The sequence below is a fragment of the Ambystoma mexicanum genome, chromosome 9 (genome assembly GCF_040938575.1).
Source record: "Ambystoma mexicanum isolate Mex_15411 chromosome 9, UKY_AmexF1_1, whole genome shotgun sequence".
NCBI classification, from domain to species: domain Eukaryota; kingdom Metazoa; phylum Chordata; class Amphibia; order Caudata; family Ambystomatidae; genus Ambystoma; species Ambystoma mexicanum.
Window position 1 is genome coordinate 60,855,780 of NC_090931.1, and position 22,134 is coordinate 60,877,913.

The 22,134-nt window shown below is 48.9% G+C and overlaps 1 protein-coding gene across 2 annotated transcripts in view; it reads left to right on the top strand.

The window, feature by feature from the left end:
- NFRKB (nuclear factor related to kappaB binding protein) overlaps nt 1–22,134 on the top strand; it is a 423,246-nt gene that overhangs the window by 287,824 nt on the left and 113,288 nt on the right. For both annotated transcript variants that reach the window (XM_069614148.1, XM_069614149.1), the window contains exons 16-17: nt 9,517–9,577; nt 17,292–17,466. In XM_069614148.1, the coding sequence (XP_069470249.1) occupies nt 9,517–9,577; nt 17,292–17,466 (236 nt within the window). The remainder of the gene's footprint in view (nt 1–9,516; nt 9,578–17,291; nt 17,467–22,134) is intronic.

Genomic DNA, 22,134 nt, shown 5'->3' on the forward strand with positions numbered 1-22,134 from the left:
TCTGTATGGAGAGGATGGAAAGGTTCATGACCACCCAGGCCTCTCAAACTCACAAGAGGACCAGAGAAGGGCCTCAGGAGGACCCCAGGGCCAAAAATCTGAGGCTAGTCGATCCCTAGCAGGACACAGCCTCAGACTTCCAAGATGTATATGACCTCACTGGGGAGGAACAAGACTTCGAGGAGGAAGATGATTTCATGGACAATGAAGAACAGAACCAGGAGGAATGTCTGGAAGACAGAACAGATATTATAGAAGAAGGCTTCGGGGTTAACCCAGAAGAGGGACCTTCACACCCCTGGCAATCACCATCAGTGTATTCCGACACTGATGTCCTAAACCTAACTCCTCCGGACAACTCTCCAGTTAGGAACACGTCTCCAATTGACGATCAGCCCACGTTCAATGCACTGTTGCGCAGAGCAGCAGCGCATTTCGAACTCGACACCGGGGAACTCTCTCCAGAATTGGACTTTGTAGAAAGAGTGATTAAAGAAAAACCCCCGGTCAGCCAGACCATTCCACTCCTCGCTTCAGTGAAGAGAAGGATCATACCTTCGCTGTCCACTCCCGCAATGATCAGAGGGGTCAATCCACGGATTGAAAAACTTTTCACTCCTTCACCCTCAGACCCCCTCTACATTAGGGGACATTCCATTCCGGATTCCCTAGTGGTATCTAATACTAGAAAGAGGGCAGGGGTACCACTTTCCACCAGTGAGGCACCCCCTGACAAGGAGGGCAAGAGGCTATATGCCCTTGCAAAAAGAGTTACTTCCTCGGCTGCCTTCTCAGCAAGAATTGCCAACAACAATTCATTGCTTGCAAGCTACGCAGACGCGCAGTGGGCCAAACTGCGAAAAGACGCCGAGGAAGCACCGGAGCCTTTACGTACGCGCCTACTGTCAACTATTGGCGAAGGAACCCAAGTGAACCAGAGCATTGTTAAAAACTCTCTGGACGCGGCAGAAACAGCAGGACGTTCCTTGGTACAAGGAATACTCCTAAAGCGCCATGTATGGCTGCGCAACTCAGGCTTTAAACCAGAGACACAGGCGTCTTTGATAAATAAACCTGTCGAGGACGCTAACCTCTTCGGAAAAGCGGTAGATGAAGCCCTAGAGATGGCTAAAAAAGAGTTCGACACTATCAAGACTCTTGACCAAATCTCTAAGCCCACTACCAGGCGCGGCTATGGCAACAAACGCTTTTTTCGTGGCCAACGCCAACACCAACAACAAATTCAACATCAGCAATACCCTGCCACCAATTACCAAACCAATAGTGGGCAGTACAGCCAAAGAGGCCAACGCCGGGGCAAAGGGAGGGGTCGGGGATCCACCCCCAGAGGCTCCCAAGCCCCCAACAACTCCAAGTGACGCGAAGATTCGCGTCCCCTCCCATGCAACACCGGTCGGGGGCCGGAAAACATCCTTTCTTCCTGCATGGGAGGAGATAACGTCACACCGTTGGGTACTGTCCACCGTAGCCCACGGATAATGTATCGAATTCAACAGTTCCCCATCCTACAGACCCCCGAGGGGACGTCGCATGACACCGGAACATCTTGCCATCCTTCTCCAAGAAGTACAACTACTGCTGGAAAAAGGAGCCATAGAGGTCGTGCCTCTATCTCAGGTAACGGAAGGTATTTATTCAGTGTACTTCCTTGTACCCAAAAAGGATCTAACCATGCGCCCTGTATTAGATCTGCGCCCAGCGAACAAGTTTATCAAACCCCAAAAGTTTCGTATGGTAACCTTACAGGAAGTAATCCCACTGCTTTCTCAGGGAGATTACATGACAACATTGGACATGAAAGATGCATACTTTCATATTTTAATGTTGCCAGCGCACAGAAAATACCTCAGGTTCATGATAGAGGGCAAACACTACCAGTTCAAAGTGCTACCCTTCGGCATAGCATCAGCACCAAGGGTATTCACGAAGGTGCTGGCAGTGGCAGCGGCCCACCTGCGCAGGTTGTCCATCCCAGTCTACCCTTACCTCGACGACTGGCTCATAACGGGATTCTTACGAAACATGCTTCTCCAATACCCAAAAGACAGTAGACCTTTTGTTCCAGTTGGGCTTCTCCATCAACGAAAAGAAGTCCAATTTAGACCCCAGTCAAATCAAGCAATTCCTAGGGGCTCTAATTCAAACAAAGGACGGCCTCGTCTTCCCCTCCAAAGAGAGGGTCCAAAACATGCTGTTTCAAATCCCTCAATATGTAACCGGTTGAGAGGTGACGGTACGCAAGGCAATGCGCTTGCTAGGAATGATGGCGTCGTGTATTTATTTGGTACCTCACGCGCGCCTGCGCATGCGCCCAATGCAAGAGTGGCTCAACAGCCAGTGGTGTCAGGCCAGCGGACTATGGGAGGATCTAGTTGTGGTCTCGCAGGCCTTAGTTCTCTCGCTACGGTGGTGGACAAAGGAAAACATGGAAAAAGGGAAACCCTTTGCCACACCCGCGGCGGAAGCCACTCTAACCACAGACGCATCCCTCACAGGATGGGGGGCGCACCTATCCCATCAGACTGCTCACGGAGTGTGGACTCCGAACGTAGCATCCAAACACATAAATCTACTGGAGCTACTAGCTGTGTTCAAGGCGCTAAGAGCCTTCCAGGAACACCTACAAGGCAAAACAGTAATGGTCCTTACAGACAGCACCACAGCCATGTACTACATCAACAAGCAAAGGGGCACCCACTCTCCAGGCCTGTCCAAGCTGGCCCAGAATATATGGAAGTGGGCTCTCAAACAGGACATGTTCCTACTATCACTACATGTACCCGGGGAACTCAATCTGCTAGCAGACAGTCTCAGCAGAGATTTCCCCCTGCCCAAAGAGTACGAATGGCGCCTGCACGAAGACATCGTCCTCGACGTCTTCACACAATGGGGATTCCCAGATATAGACCTGTTCGCAACCCTGGAAAACTCACAATGCCTAAGTTACGCCTCCAGGTACCCCCAGAACCAATCCAAGGGGAACGGTCTGTCGATGCAATGGTCAGGGAAATTTGTTTACGCTTTTCCCCCCGACTCCCCTTCTCAACAAAGTGGTGCACAAGATGCACCAGGAACAAGTAACCATGATACTAGTGGCCCCAATGTGGGCACGACAACCATTGTTCGCTCACTTGATGGAGATGTCTCTATCCCCCCCAGTAAAACTCCCCTGCCCGTATAACATGCTGTCTCAGGACAAAGGCAGGACTCTGCATCCATGCCCCCAGAACATGAACTTAGCAGCTTGGCTCCTGAGATCATAGAGTTCGGACATCTACAACTCCCGCAAAGATGCATGGACATCCTCAGGGAAGCCCGAAAGCCGAACACTCGCCACTGCTATTCTAGCAAGTGGAAAAGATTTGTCATCTGGTGCAGGAGTAAAAGCATCAACCCTATTGACTGCTCTCCCACACATGTGGTCCTATACCTAACCCACCTATTGGATTCAGGTCTAGTGTTTAACTCCATTAAAGTCCACCTAGCTGCACTTTCTGCATACACCACTTCCCAACTCAAAGTGTCGTGGTGGAGGATCCCTGTTATAAAGGCCTTCATGGAGGGAGTAAAGAGAATACACCTCCCAATAGCTGACCCAGCTCCCGGATGGGACCTTAATGTGGTACTTACCAGACTCATGGGCTCTCCATTCGAACCCATGCACAAAGCATCTCTTAAACACCTCACGCTTAAGACCGCTTTTTTAATAGCTATCACCTCCATCAGGAGAGTAAGTGAACTTCAGGCTCTTTCTATTCTAGACCCCTTCGTTACAGTTCACAAAGATAAAGTGGTTCTACGCACTCACCCTAGGTTTGCTCCGAAATTTATTTCTAAATTCCACGTAAACCAATCTATAGAACTACCAACGTTCTTTCAAAATCCTTCCAATTTGGGAGAAAGGACTCTGCACACACTAGATGTACGCAGAGCGGTCATGTTCTACATGGAAAGAACCAGACCACTGAGGAAGACTAATCAGTTCTTCGTCTCGGTGGCAGCAGGAAGAGAAGGAGATGCAGTTTCAAAATCCACTATTTCTAGATGGATTGTTCAATGCATCACTCTCTGCTATACTCTTGCTAAGAGAGAACTGCCCTTTAGGCCAAGAGCACACTCTACTCGAGGCACGGGGGCATCCATAGCATTCATTGCAAATGTTCCCCTTGAGTCCATCTGCAAAGCGGCTACCTGGAGTTCTGTGCACACCTTTACAAAACACTACTGTCTAGATACACACTCTAGATCTGACTCCCAGGTGGGACAGGCAGTATTACGACACCTTTTCTCTACTGTTCCTTCTCATAACCCACCGCCAACTCCGGGTACTGCTCGCTAGTCTATGCACAGCATGTGATTCTAAGCAGATTAACAAACATCAGAAGAGAATGCATTACTTACCGTAAAAGCATTTCTGATGATTGTATCTGCTTAGATTCACATGCGCCCGCCCTTCCTCCCCGCTCGGATGGAAGAAACATAGACTTCCTTTATATATCTCTCTCTCTCTCTTTTCTGTACTCACTCACGTCTAGAAGGCTCCCTCAGGGCAGAAAAAATACAAACAGAGGGACCTCGACGCGTGAGGGATTGTGGGTACAACGCACGTCACTATAGGGATAGTGTTTCAGACACGCCTTGTCGACGTCCCCTTTTCGACTACGAAAAACAAAATGCAATACTCCGCAGTGACCACTGGATGTCGGACCTATGCACAGCATGTGAATCTAAGCAGATACAATCATCAGAAATGCTTTTACGGTAAGTAATGCATTCTCATATTAGTATACAGCTTCAAGGAAAACCATTAACCCCCCCCGCACCAAAAGAAACCTTTGCAGGAAGAACAGCTTATCCTGCTAGAAGAGGTGAAAGCTCTATTCCTCAAGGACGCCATCAAGGTCGTGCCACACAAAGAGGTAAACAAGGGTATTTATTCAACATACTTCCTTGTTCCAAAAAAAGATCTTACCATGTGCCCGGTACTAGACCTGCGCCCTGCAAACAAATTTGTAAAACCACAAAAATTTCGCATGACAACGCTACAAGAAGTAATCCCTCTGTTAAAGAAGGGGGATTACATGGCAATATTGGACATGAAAGACCCCTATTTTCATATCTCAATGTTCCCAGCGCACAGAAGATTCTTGTGATTCAAAGTAGCAAACCAACACTATCAGTTCAAGGTGCTGCCCTTTGGAAAAGCCTCGGCTCCAAGGGTGTTCACCAAGGTACTGGTGGTGGTGGCAGCGCACCTACTCAGGGAGTCAATCCCAGTGTACCCTTACCTGGACGACTGGCTGATCACGGGAGAAAACGACCATCTTTGCAAAGTAAACACGCAAAGGACACTAGACCTTCTCTTCCAATTGGGCTTCTCAATAAACGAGAAAAAGTCAAGTCTGATACCAAACACATCAAAATAGTTCCTAGAAGCTGTGTTAGATACAAAAACAAGCTTGGTCTACCCATCCATGGAAAGCGTGCAAAATATGCTTCGGCAAATACCCCAGTATCAAGCTGGTCTCCGGATAAGCGTATGCAAAGCAATGTGCCTGCTAGGTATGATGGCATCATGCATTTACCTAGTCCCCCACGCGCGTCTGCGCATGCAGCCAATGCAGGAATGGTTGGCGAAACAATGGTCTCAGGCAAGTGGTCAGTGGGACGATCTAGTGATTGTTTCGCCAACAGTGGTTCAGAACGTACGCTGGTGGTCAAGGGAAAATCTACTCAAGGGGAAACCCTTCCACGAACCGGAAGCTCAAGCGGTCGTCAATCACGGATGCGTCCCTTTCCGGGTGGGGGGGCCCACTACCTTCACCACACAGCACAAGACCTGTGGTCACAAGTGACTGCACAGAAACGTATAAACCTTCTGGAGTTATTGGCAGTCCTCAAGGCCCTAGAAGCCTTTGAAGAACACCTGACGAACCTGTCGGTACAAGTCCTAACAGACAGCACCACCGAAATGTTCTATATCCACAAGCAAGGTGGTACACCCTCTCCTAATCTGTCCACCCTGGCACAGAAAATATGGAATTGGGCACTCAGACGAGGGATGACCCTGTCCTCCCAACATGTTCCAGGGATACTGAACACACTGGCGGACTCTCTCAGCAGAGACCCTCTACCAGAAGAGCACGAGTGGTGACTACACACAGACGTCATAGACCACATCTTCTCTCTTTGGGGTTACCCCTCGCTAGACTTGTTCGCTACAAAAGAAAACGAGCAATGCCTAGACTTTGCATCAAGGTTTCCCCAGCCACACTCCAAGGGGAACGCCCTATGCATGAACTGGTCAGGGATATTTGCTTATGCTTTTCCCCCCCTGACTCCATTAATCAGCAGGATAGTGAACAAAATACACAGGGACCAGATGACTCATCCTGATTGCTCATATGTGGGCGAGACAACCGTGGTATCCAAATCTGCGCAAGCTGGCGATGTGCGATCCCATCCAGCTCCCGTACCAGGTCAACCTGTTGACTCAACACGGGGGATTAACATTACACCCACAACCTCACTCTTTGAACTTGGCAGCATGGCTCCTGAAGTCATAGAGTTCGGACACCTTAATCTTCCCCAACGGTGTATGGACATCCTAAAGGAAGCACGGAAACCAAACACCGGGCACTGCTATTTCCACAAGTGGAAGAGATTCGTCATTTGGTGCCAATCTAAACAGATCAACCCCGTAGAGTGTATGCCATCACACATTCTTACTTACATTCTCTACCTGTTGAATTCAGGGTTGGTCTTTAAGAGAATTACAGTCCACCGAGCAGCTTTATCAGCATACACCACCTCTCAAAGTAAGATCTTGTGGTGGAAAGTGCCAGTCATCAAAGCTTTCAAGGAGGAAGTGAAAAGAATACATCCTTCAGTCTCTAACCTCCCCCCGCCTGGTTGGGATCTAAACGTAGTACTAGCAATGACCCCCCCCCCTCTTCCTTCGAGCCTTGGCAACAAGCTAGCCTTAGGGACGGTACCTATAAAAACTGGCTTCTTAGTGGCTATCACTTCCATAAGAAGAGTCAGCGAGATCCAAGCCTTGTCAGTGCAGGACCCCTTCTTTGTCATCCATAAAGATAAATTGGTTTTAGGACTCTCCCTAGGTTTTCACCTAAATTTATATCAAAGTTTCACGTAAACCAGTCTATTGAGCTCCTGGCCTTCTTTCAAAGGCCAACTAGCTCATTGAGGTCAAACTCCACACACTAGATGTGAGGAGAGTGGTTCTCTACTACGTAGATAAGACCAAACCGCTTAGGAAAACGGATCAACTGTTTGTCTCCATGGCTACAGGCAGACAAGGAGAGCGTGTTTCAAAGAGAGCAATCTCCAGATGGATAGTCAAATGTATACAGTTATGCTATTCATTATCAGACAAGACACTGCCTTCTATACCTATAGCCCACTCCACATGGGGCTATAGGCACAAGGCCCCCTATAGATTAAGAAGGTACATTGGTCTAGTGCCTCACAAAGACTCAGTGTTCCAGGAATCTACTGATGGAGGTACCTGGAAGGCTGAAGTCCCATAGCGAGTAGGGGCAAAGCCAACTGGTGATAGTTGCAGAAGAAATGTACTTGAAAGGGTGCAAGGTAGGTAAAAGTAGTTTAGGGTCCTTTTCCAATCCCGACACACTAGGGGTGCATCCTTGACCAGAACTCCACCAATCACGGCCATGCAAGTGAGAGTTTGGGGGTGGACTTTACACCCATATAAATCCCTATGGAGAAGGGGGGAGCTGGAAACTGGTATTCAAGCTCCCACACCGAACGCTTATTTTCTGAGCTGGCCCCCATACCTTTCTTGCACCTCGAAATCTCTTGGGCCACTTCTGATGTTGGTTCGGCTTTAGGGGGTCTACGGGCTGCTGATGCACTGGTGGTTTTAGGATTGGGTCCGGATAAATGGCGGTTCCATGCGCCAGCAAGATGGTTACAGATGTATTCAAGCAGGGCAGGCCCTGCAGCTTCGGACAGCAGGTCCAACAACATCCGGAGACCCCCAGGACACGACAGACTGGCAGCTGCGAATATCACCATGATCAGGTGACACCCGTGGCTACGAAGAGACAGCCTTCAGACAGTATCTGCAGGAGGACTGGTTTAGGCCACAAGTGATGCCTTGGACAAAGCTGGGCAGGCCACACGGTGGTACCTGGAAGCATTTTCTTCATTTAGGGGTCTTGACTGGCTGCTCCCATCAACCCAAGCGTCGAAGCACTGATTAGATGCTGGGCTTCACTGGGACGTGTCTGGAGGCAATGCTGCTTGTCTTTAGTGTTTTTGGGTCTTGGTTCCAGTCGACGATCTGGCTGCAGAACTCCTCCTCTTATCCCAGATGCAAGATGGGGACTGTCTTAGCACACACCTGGCTCGGTAGCACTGGTTAATTCCGCCAGCAAGAGTGGAAAGACAATGCCCATTCTTGTATCCGGGTTATATGCATTTTCTTTGGCTCTGCTCGCAGAAAACATGGAGGGAATAAATCCCCCTTTGCCACCCATTCTTCCACCTTAAGATTTCTTATTTTGTACAAACTTGGCAGACTAGGAAAGTCAAACCAATATTAGTGAAACTGAGCGCTATGAATAGGCAATCCTCACTTTATGCTCCATTGGACTGTATAGATTCAAATAGTATCTATGCCTTTCTGATGTCACCCAGACTGCTCTTACAAGACACTATATGCTTGTTGACCATCTTGCCATTTAAATAGGAGGCTATTAAACAGTGGTTGATAAGTTTTCACTGCCTCTTTTTTCCTTTAATGTTGAAAAAACGAATAAACCAACATTAAAGGAAAAAAGAGGAAGTGAAAAATCAACCACTGTTTTAGAACCTCCTACATTAAAAGGAGAAAAAAACAGTGCACTGCTACTATAACCAATGCCCCTGCATGTACTTGATGGCATCCATTTTATCTGTGCGGTGCTACTGCAGCCAAAGCCGCTGCTTGTAATTGATGGCATCCATTTTATCTGTGCAGTGCTACCGCAGCACAAAGCCGCTGCTTGTATTTGATGGCATCCATTTTATCTGTGCGGTGCTACTGCAGCCAAAGCCCCTGCTTGTATTTGATGGCATCCATTTTATCTGTGCGGTGCTACTGCAGCCAAAGCCCCTGCTTGTATTTGATGGCATCCATTTTATCTGTGCGGTGCTACTGCAGCCAAAGCCCCTGCTTGTAATTGATGGCATCCATTTTATCTGTGCGGTGCTACTGCAACCAATGCCGCTGCTTGTAATTGATGGCATCCATTTTATCTGTGCGGTGCTACTGCAGCCAAAGCCGCTGCTTGTAATTGATGGCATCCATTTTATCTGTGCGGTGCTACTGCAGCCAAAGCCGCTGCTTGTAATTGATGGCATCCATTTTACCAAAGCCACTGCTTGTAATTGATGGCATCCATTTTATCTGTGCAGTGCTACTGCAACCAATGCCGCTGCTTGTAATTGATGGCCTCCGTTTTGTTTCAGGAGGACGGATTACGTGGTGACGCCTAGCTCTGGGGATGAGAAGAGAGTGTTTCAAGAGCAGGTGAGGAATGCTATCTGGCTGGCATCATCTGTGCCAAAGCCCACGTCAGGTGTCTGAGGATGTAACTTGCGCTGATGTGTGTGTGTGTGTATGCATAGGATATTGCACAGACCTAGCGCGCCGTGGGCTGCTGTAGAAAACAACCAAGAGGCCAGGAGAGCCTGTGGGTGGGTGTGCACTGAGCCGTGCACACGTTGCTTAAGTTGTACAGTTCCTTTAAGCAAAAAGACTTGAATGTTGGTGGGGTGGGGACTGGATTGTGTGACCGGAGGACGACATTGGAGGGCATTGTGTCGTTCAGACATTCATGTAAGGTTACCTTCTGCTATGCAATGTCTGCCCTTTATAGACAAGCTGTCTTTTTATGTAGCTTTAAGCAAAGTTGCATCTTGTAATGCAACTAGTTGTCCTACTATTGGCGCAGAGTATTTTTCTATGTTGAAATGGACATACAGCATAAATTTACAAAATACCATCTTCCCGGAACCTGCGAGCCTGGGGCCTTAATACACACAGTGCACAACTGCATTATCACCAGTTAGTCTTTTCGTTTCTGAAGGTATGCTGGTGCTCATTGCCCTGCGAAAGAAACGCACCACTCATACTTGTGGCCGGAACAGTTGTCTTTGCAAATGAATGAATCCTGCTTTGCAGCGCTAGAACTGCAAGGTTATTCCTGCAACGTCAAATGGGCACTGTTTTTAGAATGTCTGCCAGTCATGGAATTGGATAGCCACTGGTATCGCTGCTCTGCTGGATCAGGGGTGCTACTCACTCCACTAGGCTGAGGGTGCCCACGGTTATACTTCTGCGGACAGTCTCGAGGCTGGATGTGCAGGATCCGAGAGCGAGACCCAGACAAAGAAGTTTGTCAAATTAACAAAAACACATTTGTTGGGGATTGGTACAGGACTAGGATCAAGCTAAGAAAAAGGAAACTTCAATAGAGGATGGCTTCTCTGTGATTTCCAACAAGTCAGCCAGGCTCTGGGTGCAAATCAAAGTTCTGCGGATGCAACACAAAGCCTCTCGGAGTCCTAGAGCGGGGAAAAGCTGTGCCACTCCGTCTGTGGGATTAAATAGCCTTGGACTTCTTTCTTGGTTTCCCGGGGTGGGATATGATGCTTTGTGCACTAGTTTCTGTGGTTGCAGGAGATGCCTGCTTCTGGGTGGGCCTGACGCTGGTCTGCAGGCTGACCTTTGCGTTTTCCTCTCTCATTGTCTTGAGGTCCAGCCTCTGTTCCCCAGCACCACCCTTTCCACGCCTTCTCGACAGTCTTGTTTCTAAGTTACTCAACCTCTCTTCTCTTGTGCCCTGTGCTCGCCCCTGCTGCATGTGTGCTCCTCTCTCCCCCCCCCTTGATTCTCTTCTTCCTAGCCTGAAGCACACCTCCTACCCCTCCTCCTTTTAACTTTCCCTCCTTCTCTCTCTCCTCCCTACCCTCCACCTCAGTCATCACTTCAACTTTGCTATGTCCCTCCTGCTCCTTCATCCCGGACTCTTTTCGCCACTCTTTTACTGCACCTTACTGACTCCAAACGCCCACCCCTGATTTAAGTGCCTTGCGCCTTCTAGATGGTGTTGACACCTCCTGCAGGCACTACCCTCGCACATTTGATTGCAGGTGTGTGGAATTTTTCAAACAAAACCCTGATTGATTACGTTCTACCGCCGCACTCTATCCACTCCATGGGCCCCCACCTTTCCATTGCATGGCCCTGTGGACTGCGCTTTACCTTTGCTTGCCTCCATCTTGGAATCTTCACTTGGTGCCTGCGTAGTTCCTGAGGTGGGTGCGCGGAACAGTCTTTACTTCTGCTACACCACCTCTGGGTTTTCTTGCTTTCCATTCCTCCTGAACAGGCGCTAGCGGCCCGAAGACCATTCTCCTTCCCCCTCAGACCTATACCAGGTTGCCACGGTCTTGTTAAGGGATTGGGGATGTCATCACTTTGGAATAGGCTGCTGCTTGGGGTTCACCACGCCCAGAGGTGGTTGGTATACACTCAGCGAGCCCTGTTAGCTCATGCGTGTCCTTTAGGACACAGGCCATAGATTGGCTTCTTGTGACAAGCACCTGCCACATCACTGGTTTGCGGTGGTGTATTGCAGGAGATCCTCCTGCACCCCTCCTGGGCCCAGCAGCAGCTGGTGGCACCCAACCATCAGGTTACACCATGCGTCACCCCAAGAGTCTGACCGGCGACTTGATCACAGACTTTTAAATTCTCCCGGTATAAGTGGAAACCTGTTCTAGTGGGTTATACAAGTCTGTACTCCACAGGACAGTTATGGGTTAGACTGTGTCGTAATCAAGAGCCCCCACACAATTCCGTTGAGTAATGTGAAGATGTTTATTGGGCCAGAAAGACTCCAAAAATGGTAAAAGCTGAGGAACCAAGAATGTATGACGCAATGTCTCCAACTGTCAAATGCTGCGAGCAATGGAATTAGAATATGGAACGTGTGAATGCCATCGCGCGCTAATACCTATACAGGGATATGACCTATGCTTCCTCTTACACTTATAAGACCTATACCTATAGCACTACTGACTGTAACTATCCATAACCATAATCACAGAATTGTACAGGTGGTTTTCTTCTTCTTCCAAATAATGAGCTTGAACATCTTTTCTCCCCACTCTCAATGTTCCCGTCAATTACATCATTAGCATCCACAGCACCTTCTGTAATTTCTTTGTGTAAACTGATAATTTCCGCCCTCTCAGGAGATACTTGTACATCCACATTATGGTGCCCAGTGTACCATTCAGCTTCTCCCTTCTCACCTACATGATCACTCTCCAAATTCTCCTCATTAATAACTCCTGGATGCCGTACCATGGCTACACGGTCCATACTCCAACGCCTAGCATCGCTGGTCACCGCGTGTTTCTTTCCTACTTTCACCACTTTGATCGGATCAAAATAAAATGTTTTTTTTAATCCTGACAACATCTCCAACCTGCAACAAATTCCCACAAGCTGGGCTCACCTCACAGTCATACCTCTAGTCAATCTCCAACCATTGGGGAAACGGTTGTGAACACATTTTCCTACCCCTCCTTTATTCAAAAGTTGACATGCCCGTGAGCACGTGGTGGCCCTACACGCCTTTACCATCTCATGAATGGAATCTCTCCAACCAAGGCCATTGGCAAACGCTAACGGTTGTGTCTCTTTAATAATTCCGTTTGTGTTGAACAATCCGTTGGCCGTGGGGTTGTAGAGTGCCGTACGATGACCCTCTATAAGTGAGCTTGCATGTACTCACACATTTCCGATGACACTAGCTGCACCCCATTGTCCGAGATAATAATCGTGGGATAACCCTCTCTCAATCACTCTTTCCATGAAATCAATGACCGATTTAGTGGATATGGAGGCTACAAACTCCACTTCAAACCATCTTGAAGCAAAATGTACAAGTACTATAGCAAATCTATGATCGGGGCCCAAAATGTTTATAGGCCCCCTAAAGTCAATTGCTACTTTCTCCCATGCTTTCTGTGGGATCTTCACCCTAACCATCTCACGCTTCTGGGTCTTCAAACACTTGTCTCTAGCATTGCATGCTCTTTTCTACTATACTGTCCATGACAGGCCACCAAAATGTAGACCTTAATCTCTGTTTTGTTAAACTCTTAGCCAGGTGGCTCTCGTGTATGCGCTTGATGAGTTCCGGGGAAGAGACATGGGAGGGACTAACCTTTCCCCTCTATTCAAACCCCCCACAGAACTACTTAATTCATCTTTAACTTTGTAAAATGGCAAGCTCATGTCTTACCCCAAACGCCGTCCCTTTTCTGTTCTGGAGATCGCCTCCTTCAAGTCCATATCCTCCTCAATACCTGCCATCCAAACGTCTTTGGAAAATGCTGCCTGTACAGTATTCCCAGTTTGGGCTAGCCACTCCTCACATATCCCTTCCCCCTCAACTTCCATTTCCCTGGGGGATCTAGATAAACAGTCAGCAACATGGTTTCCGCACCCTGGCAAAAATTCCACAACAAAATTGAAACCCTGTAATGCTGCGAACCATCTGGCAATTCTGGGAGTCGCCAGACCCGAACCCCTGGTGGTGAATAAATGGGCCAAGGGTTTGTGGTCACTTCTAATAACATAAGGTATGCCCCAAACATATGTCTTGAAGTAGTTTGAAGCCCAGTAACATGCCAAACTCTCCATCTCGTGACGCGAACCTCACAAGAACCTCTATACCGTTCCTGCATTGGGACAAAACTGCCCCTCCTCCCCTAGAGCAAGCGTCCACACAGATCAAACCTATGCAGAGCGGGAGCATTAGGTAAGTCTTGCTTTATCTTTCTGAAGACTTCCTCTTCCCTCACACTCCACATAAATTCCACTCTTCCCTTCAAGAGATCTGCATTTAGCTGCAAATTTCTCTACAAACTTAGCGTAAAATTCTACCATGCTGAAAAATGATCTGAACTCATCCCTTTTAGAAGGGGATTTGATATTAATGGTGGCATCCCCCATCTTGGGGCGTGTCTCCACTCCATTACCTGTTACTCTATGTCCCACAAAGGTCACTTGGTGAACTTTGAATTGACGCTTCTCTCCCTTTATGGTCAATCCTGCTACCTCCAACCCCGTAACACTTACTTCACCCTTTTGTCATGCACTCCTTCATGCTTAGCCCCCACCAGGATGTCATCCTGAAAGCACAGAACACCCGGAATATCCTTTAATAAATCCTCCATGATCTTCTGAAACACTTGGGATGCAGATGCTAAGCCAAATTGTACCCTTTTAAATTGATACTCCCCCATGGGAGTAACCAATGCTGTGAGTGCCCTAGATGATGATGGATGGAGATCAACCTGGTGGTAAACAGACTGTAAGTCCACAGTGGAATACCACATGGCCTCTTCCATAGTTCTGAGCATCTCGGTAGCCTTGGGAATGTGATGTCTATTTACCAAAATGTTCCTGTTTAGATCACGCAAATCTACACACAACTTAATCCTCCCATCAGGATGTTGCGTGACCACAATAGGGGAAAGACATGCACTGCTTTCAATAAGTTCAATGACCCCCTGATTACAAAGATTGCACAATTCTATTACCTTTTCTCTAATACTCAATGGTAGATTTCTCACCTTATCCACTTTTGGTTTGGTGTCTTCAATCAAGTGAATTTTATGAGTGTATCCCTGTAACCTAGCAATACCTTTGTGAAAGACTTTACAGAAACATTTGCCTACTTCCTCACCAAACATCTCCGATGTCTTTTCCCACTGAATGCACTTGTAAGTCCTTCCCAGGATGTAGTTGCTTCCCTAGCTTACCCTGATGTTTCCAACCCAATAGGCAATCTCCTTTGGCAGCCATGGAAACTGTGGCATGCATTTTTCTTTCACCACAAGCAACATTGCAACACACAACCACATATATCAATCCTACCCCCACCATATGGCTTGGGTCGAATATCCGTGTTATGCAACCCCAAATTTCTCTGCATTTCTCCTCTGGTACAATGGAGAACCTGAATCTGCAAGAGCTTTAATGGCACACCCAGCCACAGCAATCTTCACTTCGGGCGGATTGTACTCCCCATCATCACCCTCCCCAACAATATGAATGATCTTACCAGACCATTCCTGTTTCTCTCCCCCGCTGATGCACTGGCATTGGTTTTGCAAATCTGGTAAAATGGCCCATGATCCCATATTCCCTGCATTTACCTCCCATTGCCGGAAATTCGGTGGGATTAAGAGCATGTTTTTCTAACCCACATCTTGGACAATGGCCTTTGCGTACACCCTGTTGGGGTGCTCCCACTTGGTTTGTTAAATCTTTTTACAGCACTAATCCTGGGTTCATCCTTCTCCACTTCACCTTCATCACCCCTCTTTCACGCCTTGAATTTTGACCTTCCCATTATCGTTCACCTCCAACAAACCCTTGCTGGTTAATTCCATACCTTGGCTATTGCTAATACGTCCTGCAAAGGAGGGTTTTTTGCTTGCCAGTGTCTTTGCTTAATTTCGGAATTAGATGCATGCACCATAAACTGATCCCTTATGTATTCATCCTCCATCACCGTAAATTCGCATGATGCCGATAAACCTCTTAGATCAGCAACAAATGTGTCCACCTTCTCCCCAATGCCTTGCTTCTTTCAGAAAAGTGTGCATCGCTCCAAAACCACAGGCACCAGTTTACCCTATTGAGCTTCCAGTTTCCTCAAGGCTTTCCCATATAACCCATCCCCACTACCACCAGCTTCCCCATCGTCACCTTGCACATCAGGCAATGTTTTGATTACTCTGACTGCCTCAGCCCCAACACAACACATAATTGTTGAAAACTTCTGTTCATCGAAAAATCTTTCAAAGCCTGATGCAACAAAATAAAATGTGAACAGGTCTTTCCACTCCTCCTATGGAATGGGTGGATCTCCAGGTGTTGCCAAAAATGTGGGGTATGGTCCATATTCTGCATTATAATAAACACAGAAATTCTAACAAGAAATGAATATAAAATGAGATTGGTCTAAAAAAAAAAAAATAACTCATGAATGCAAAAGAACTGCAGTCACTAGTGAGTATAGGAGCGACCTCCCACTACCCCCACTCTTTCCCAGCCTAGACTCTTATGCAGTACTTAGAATGAAAGTAGGAGCGACCTCACGTGACCACCAGTCTTTCATGTTCTTAAGCTTTGTGCAAAATGAGTCTGGAAATTGATAACCACAACAAAAATGGGCTGCAGGAATGTCTCCCACTATCTCCCAGTACCACAGCCAATATCCTTGATGATGATATAAAATATGACTTCAATAAAGATCAGTTTCTCCTTTCGCATCGAAGGCGCCACTGCTTCACCAAATACTACATAAGGTTTGTGATAAACAAAGTGTCCCACCCTCCTCGTGGGTCACTTCCCTTAGCGTTGAGATCAATATTCCTCCCACATCCGCCCACACATGGAGGGTCAGCGGGCTCCCAGAGAGTGTAGCAGCCTCCTAGCAGCCTGACTTCACAGTGTGCTTGGTGCCACAAGGGAGCTCTGGTAAGGTTGCAGCGTAAATATAGTGTTAGCTCGGCCCCTAAGCACAGGCCCGGATAGGGGAGAAGGGTCAAGACCAACCTCCCAGGCCACTCACTGATGCCGCCCCGGCCGGCCGGACAGATACGCAGTGCAATTAAGATGAAACGGTCACTACGGACTAACCGCACTTCACCTCTTGCCACTACACAGCCTAGAACGGCTCCTCCGCTCTACGCCAAGTCTATGGAAAATATAGACCAGGTTCCTCCCTCCCTCCCTCGCCACCACTTAAAGGCCATAATTAAGAGACCACGCGCATACGTTTCCTAGACTAAATATGAAAAGGTTTATTGGGCCAGAAAGACCCCAACGCTGGTAAAGGCTGAGGAGCCAAGAATGTATGAAGCAACGTCTCCATCTGTCAAATGCTGCACGAGATGGCATTCGAAAATGGAACCTGTGAATGCAGTCGCGCGCTAATACATATAAATGGCTATTACATTGTTGCCTGGTTCTGGTCCAAAAGGTACTTTGAAATTGTATTCCTCTTGGTCTCTCCCCATCTCCTCCTCCCTTTTCTAAACCCCATCCGATGTTGCCACGATGGTGCCTTGTTTGAGTTGTGTGGTCAGTGTCCTGCTCATTCTCGCTTTCTTCTTTCCCTTGCACCCATGTACCACACCCCCTCTTCCAGGAGCGCCACCGCTACAGTCAGCCCCACAAGGCGTTCACGTTCCGCATGCACGGCTTTGAGTCGGTGGTGGGCCCGGTGAAAGGAGTGTTCGACAAGGAGACGTCGCTGAACAAAGCTCGGGAGCACTCCTTGCTGAGATCTGACCGCCCTGCCTATGTCACCATCCTGTCCCTTGGTAAGCGAGAGTGCATCATCGGATGGTCTAGGTTCTGTGGGGGATGGCGGGGGCGTGCCAGTGTACAGATATGCATGTACTGCCACTTCCCAGAAAAGCAATGGCGCATGTATTCATTGCCTTCCTGTTGCAGAGTCATTATGCAGAACATAGATACCCATTAAACTGCACAAAGCCTAATGTTTGTTGTTTGGCAATCATGCAACACGTTGGTACATGGTGTATGTTTGTTTTAGAAGGGCTGGGCGTGTAAGTAAGTTACCTGTAATAAAAGCAGATGTCTGGGGGCATGGGGACTTCCAGTGTTGAGGGGGATTAAGTCCCTCTCCTGCACCCAGGGTGCCGAAGTGTGGTGCGTTGTGGAATGCCACCCAGGATTCGACGTTCATAAGTTTGACTTTTGCCGAAACAAGATGCTGTTTACCAACTCAGCCACTAGATGGCAGGATTGCACGTCAAGAGTTACACGCGCCGCCGTTTCGGCGCGGGCCGGTTTGCCGGGGCCGCTTTGCAGCGGGGCCAGTTCGGCGTGCCCATTTTGGCGCAGAAGCCTTTCTGGCGCCCTCGAATTGGGGACGTTGCTGATATTGCAGCCACGTCTGAACTCCCTCACGCCAAATTCAAAAGCATAATTCTTTTCAATTGCAACACGTTGGCAGGTAATGTTAACGTGTTGCATTTGAAAAGAAATGTGGGTGTGGGACCGGAGCAGAGCCTGCGTGAGCATCTGCTGTGAGAGCCAGCACCCACCCTGCCCCGGCGGTGCACTGCTTGAGGCACATCGTGAAGTACACCAGGATCACACAGCTCTCTCGTACATTCCATGTACTGCATGGGTTGCTGCAGTGCAAGCTTATCTCTCGTACACCCCATTCTACACCGCACCAGTGTACATATAAATGGTCCACAGCAGTGCAGGATTCCCTCTTGCACAAGTTCTTCTGAGGGCAGCAGCCAAGCTTCACACTCAGACTGGGGCCCACCAGCGTGCAAGCTTCTATGGCATAAGCAGCACCAATACTGCAAGCTTCTCTGGCATAGGCAGCACCAGTACTGCAAGCTTCTCTGGCATATGCAGCACCAGTACTGCAAGCTTCTCTGGCACTGAGAGAAGAGATGCAGTGCAGGCTTCCTGCACACCTGCCTGGGAGTGGCGTCAGCGCCAGTACTGCAAGCTCCACTGGCACTGAGAGAAGAGATGCAGTGCAGGCTTCCTGCACACCCGCCTGGGAGTGGCGGCAGCGCCAGTACTGCAAGCTCCACTGGCACTGAGAGAAGAGATGCAGTGCAGGCTTCCTGCACACCTGCCTGGGAGTGGCGTCAGCGCCAGTACTGCAAGCTCCACTGGCACTGAGAGAAGAGATGCAGTGCAGGCTTCCTGCACACCCGCCTGGGAGTGGCGGCAGCGCCAGTACTGCAAGCTCCACTGGCACTGAGAGAAGAGATGCAGTGCAGGCTTCCTGCACACTCGCCTGGGAGTGGCGGCAGTGCCAGTACTGCAAGCTCCACTGGCACTGAGAGAAGAGATGCAGTGCAGGCTTCCTGCACACCTGCCTGGGAGTGGCGGCAGCACCAGTACTGCAAGCTCCACTGGCACTGAGAGAAGAAATGCAGCACACCTGCCTGGGAGTGGCGGCAGCACCAGTAGTGCAAGCTCCACTGGCACTGAGAGAAGAGATGCAGTGCAGGCTTCCTGCACACCTGCCTGGGAGTGGCGGCAGCACCAGTAGTGCAAGCTCCACTGGCACTGAGAGAAGAGATGCAGTGCAAGCTCCACTGGCACTGAGAGAAGAGATGCAGTGCAGGCTTCCTGCACACCTGCCTGAGAGTGGCGGCAGCACCAGTAGTGCAAGCTCCACTGGCACTGAGAGAAGAGATGCAGTGCAGGCTTCCTGCACACCCGCCTGGGAGTGGCGGCAGCGCCAGTACTGCAAGCTCCACTGGCACTGAGAGAAGAGATGCAGTGCAGGCTTCCTGCACACTCGCCTGGGAGTGGCGGCAGTGCCAGTACTACAAGCTCCACTGGCACTGAGAGAAGAGATGCAGTGCAGGCTTCCTGCACACCTGCCTGAGAGTGGCGGCAGCACCAGTAGTGCAAGCTCCACTGGCACTGAGAGAAGAGATGCAGTGCAAGCTCCACTGGCACTGAGAGAAGAGATGCAGTGCAGGCTTCCTGCACACCTGCCTGGAAGTGGCGTCAGCGCCAGTACTGCAAGCTCCACTGGCACTGAGAGAAGAGATGCAGTGCAGGCTTCCTGCACACCCGCCTGGGAGTGGCGGCAGCGCCAGTACTGCAAGCTCCACTGGCACTGAGAGAAGAAATGCAGCACACCTGCCTGGGAGTGGCGGCAGCACCAGTAGTGCAAGCTCCACTGGCACTGAGAGAAGAGATGCAGTGCAGGCTTCCTGCACACCTGCCTGAGAGTGGCGGCAGCACCAGTAGTGCAAGCTCCACTGGCACTGAGAGAAGAGATGCAGTGCAGGCTTCCTGCACACCTGCCTGGGAGTGGCGGCAGCACCAGTAGTGCAAGCTCCACTGGCACTGAGAGAAGAGATGCAGTGCAAGCTCCACTGGCACTGAGAGAAGAGATGCAGTGCAGGCTTCCTGCACACCTGCCTGGGAGTGGCGGCAGCGTTTAACCATTACCTGCCAACGTGTTGCATTTGAAAATAAATATGCTTTTGAATTTGGCGTGAGGGAGTTCAGACGTGGCTGCAATATCAGCAACTCCCAAGCGTCCCCAAATCGAGGGCGCCAGAAAGGCTTCTGCACCAAAATGGGCGCGCCGAACTGGCCCCCGCGCCAAAGTGGCCCCGGCAAACCGGCCCGCGCCGTAACCGCGGCGCCGAAAGGGGGTGTACCGTTTCCAAGGAAATGTGAATATTTCGCCCGTTTGTTTTTTTTTGTTGTTGCCAGAGACTGAACATTTTAGTGTCGTCTGATTGGAACATTTCAGGCCTTTAATCCGTAGAGCCCCGCAATACTCACCGTCGTCTGCCCTAAACAATTCTAATGCTCAGTGTTAGTCCACCAGATCACCAGCTCCATTAATCATTTCAGTGCACAAAACCTCATCCTTTAATTGGTTCTTTGAGAAACTGTTTGAAGAAAATGTACCTTTTTAAATGTTGTGATCCTTCAATAAAAGTAGTTCAGGCATTTCACCACCGCTTCGCTGCTTCCAGTGTAAAGGGCGCACTAAGCATGTGCCGACCTCCCAATCACTGCTGGTTGCCGCAGTTAAACGTTGTCTGGCAAACATTTGGGGTATGGATTATAATCGGATATTTATAACACGATTAATACCCAGAGGTTTCTAAGTGCGGACCCAGGGATCGAACCTGTGTTGCTTCGTGTCGCCTTGTTTCCAAGGCGAGCGCGTTAAACAACCCCCCCTCTCCCCCCTCCAAAAGACAAATAGGATTCTGCTCAGGAGTTGTGTTCTTATTAAAACATCCGCTGGAGCACCCCTTGCAAGACTGTGTGAATCCCTGATCCTAAATCGCTTCATACACAAAGGCAACAAAACAAAGTTTAGCTGGGCATCTCCTACTAGATTTTAATACAGGCGTGCAGTCTAAGGGTGTCCCAAGTCCCACTATTCCCAATTTAGTATCTATGCCACCAGGCAGGTAAGTCACAGCGGATTGTGCAAGGTTACTTTCCCTATTGCACAGGTGTGTGACCCCACACCCCACGCATGAGGCTAAAGGATTCTTGCAGTCTTTTAGGAGGATTTTCCTGAGCACTACCTGTAGGGCAGAGAAGGACTTGATCTTAGCTATGTTACAGGGCTTTTTTATTTATTTTTAGTATTCTTGACTTTCCCCAGACATAAAAGCAATGGAGCAGTTAATGGCTACACTCTTTAGTGGGATTTGGAGGGGGGGGGATACAATGCGACCAACATTAAGGAACTGTCCCCGCAATGGATCTGTAAAATATATGTTGTGTAGACTTTGTTAGGGCAGAATCTCATTCAGGGATTCCCTAAACCTTTGGCTGGCTCCCCCAGTTTTTGTACTTCTTTGCAGCCAGAGGGACTTTTTGTGAAGTCTTTTTGCCACTGCAGCCCTATTTGTGATGTATTTTCCTAGTAGCCAATGTTGCCTGCAGAGCAGAGCTCAAATCCATTGAATTCCGGATCCTTGTCCCAGCCTTGTAAAAGAAGGCATGCTCTCAGCAGACTATCTTGCAACTGACGCTTTAAGTATTTGCCCCCAGTTCCTGATATATTCCTTTCTTTTCTTCAGGTGTCTGCTGGTCATATTCAGGAGATGTGAATGTCTTACTTATCTGCAAGTGGGAAGGGTCTGACTGAAGGCCCTCTTAGGGAGAAGGCCCACGTTTTACTACATGTGGTAGCCCTCGCTAGTTTTTGCTGGTTTTTCTGAGATTTTCAACTTTGTTTTTCCATCCAGCCAGGCTTACTCCAAAGCCTGACCGAGAGTGGCTCTGTTTTATGTGCTCTCCCTTAAGAGTCCTAATTACTCCTAAGGTAAGGGTAACCCCCAGGTGCCTTGTAGAGTTCCAGCGGAGGTACCCTTTCTCTTAGTCATGTGGCTAGGCTGGTGGTGACTTTAGCGGTTCCATGTGTTAATATCCCCGCAATATTTTTTGTGGCGATATTGACCCATGGACCCTGCGGCGGACACCCCGCATCCCCT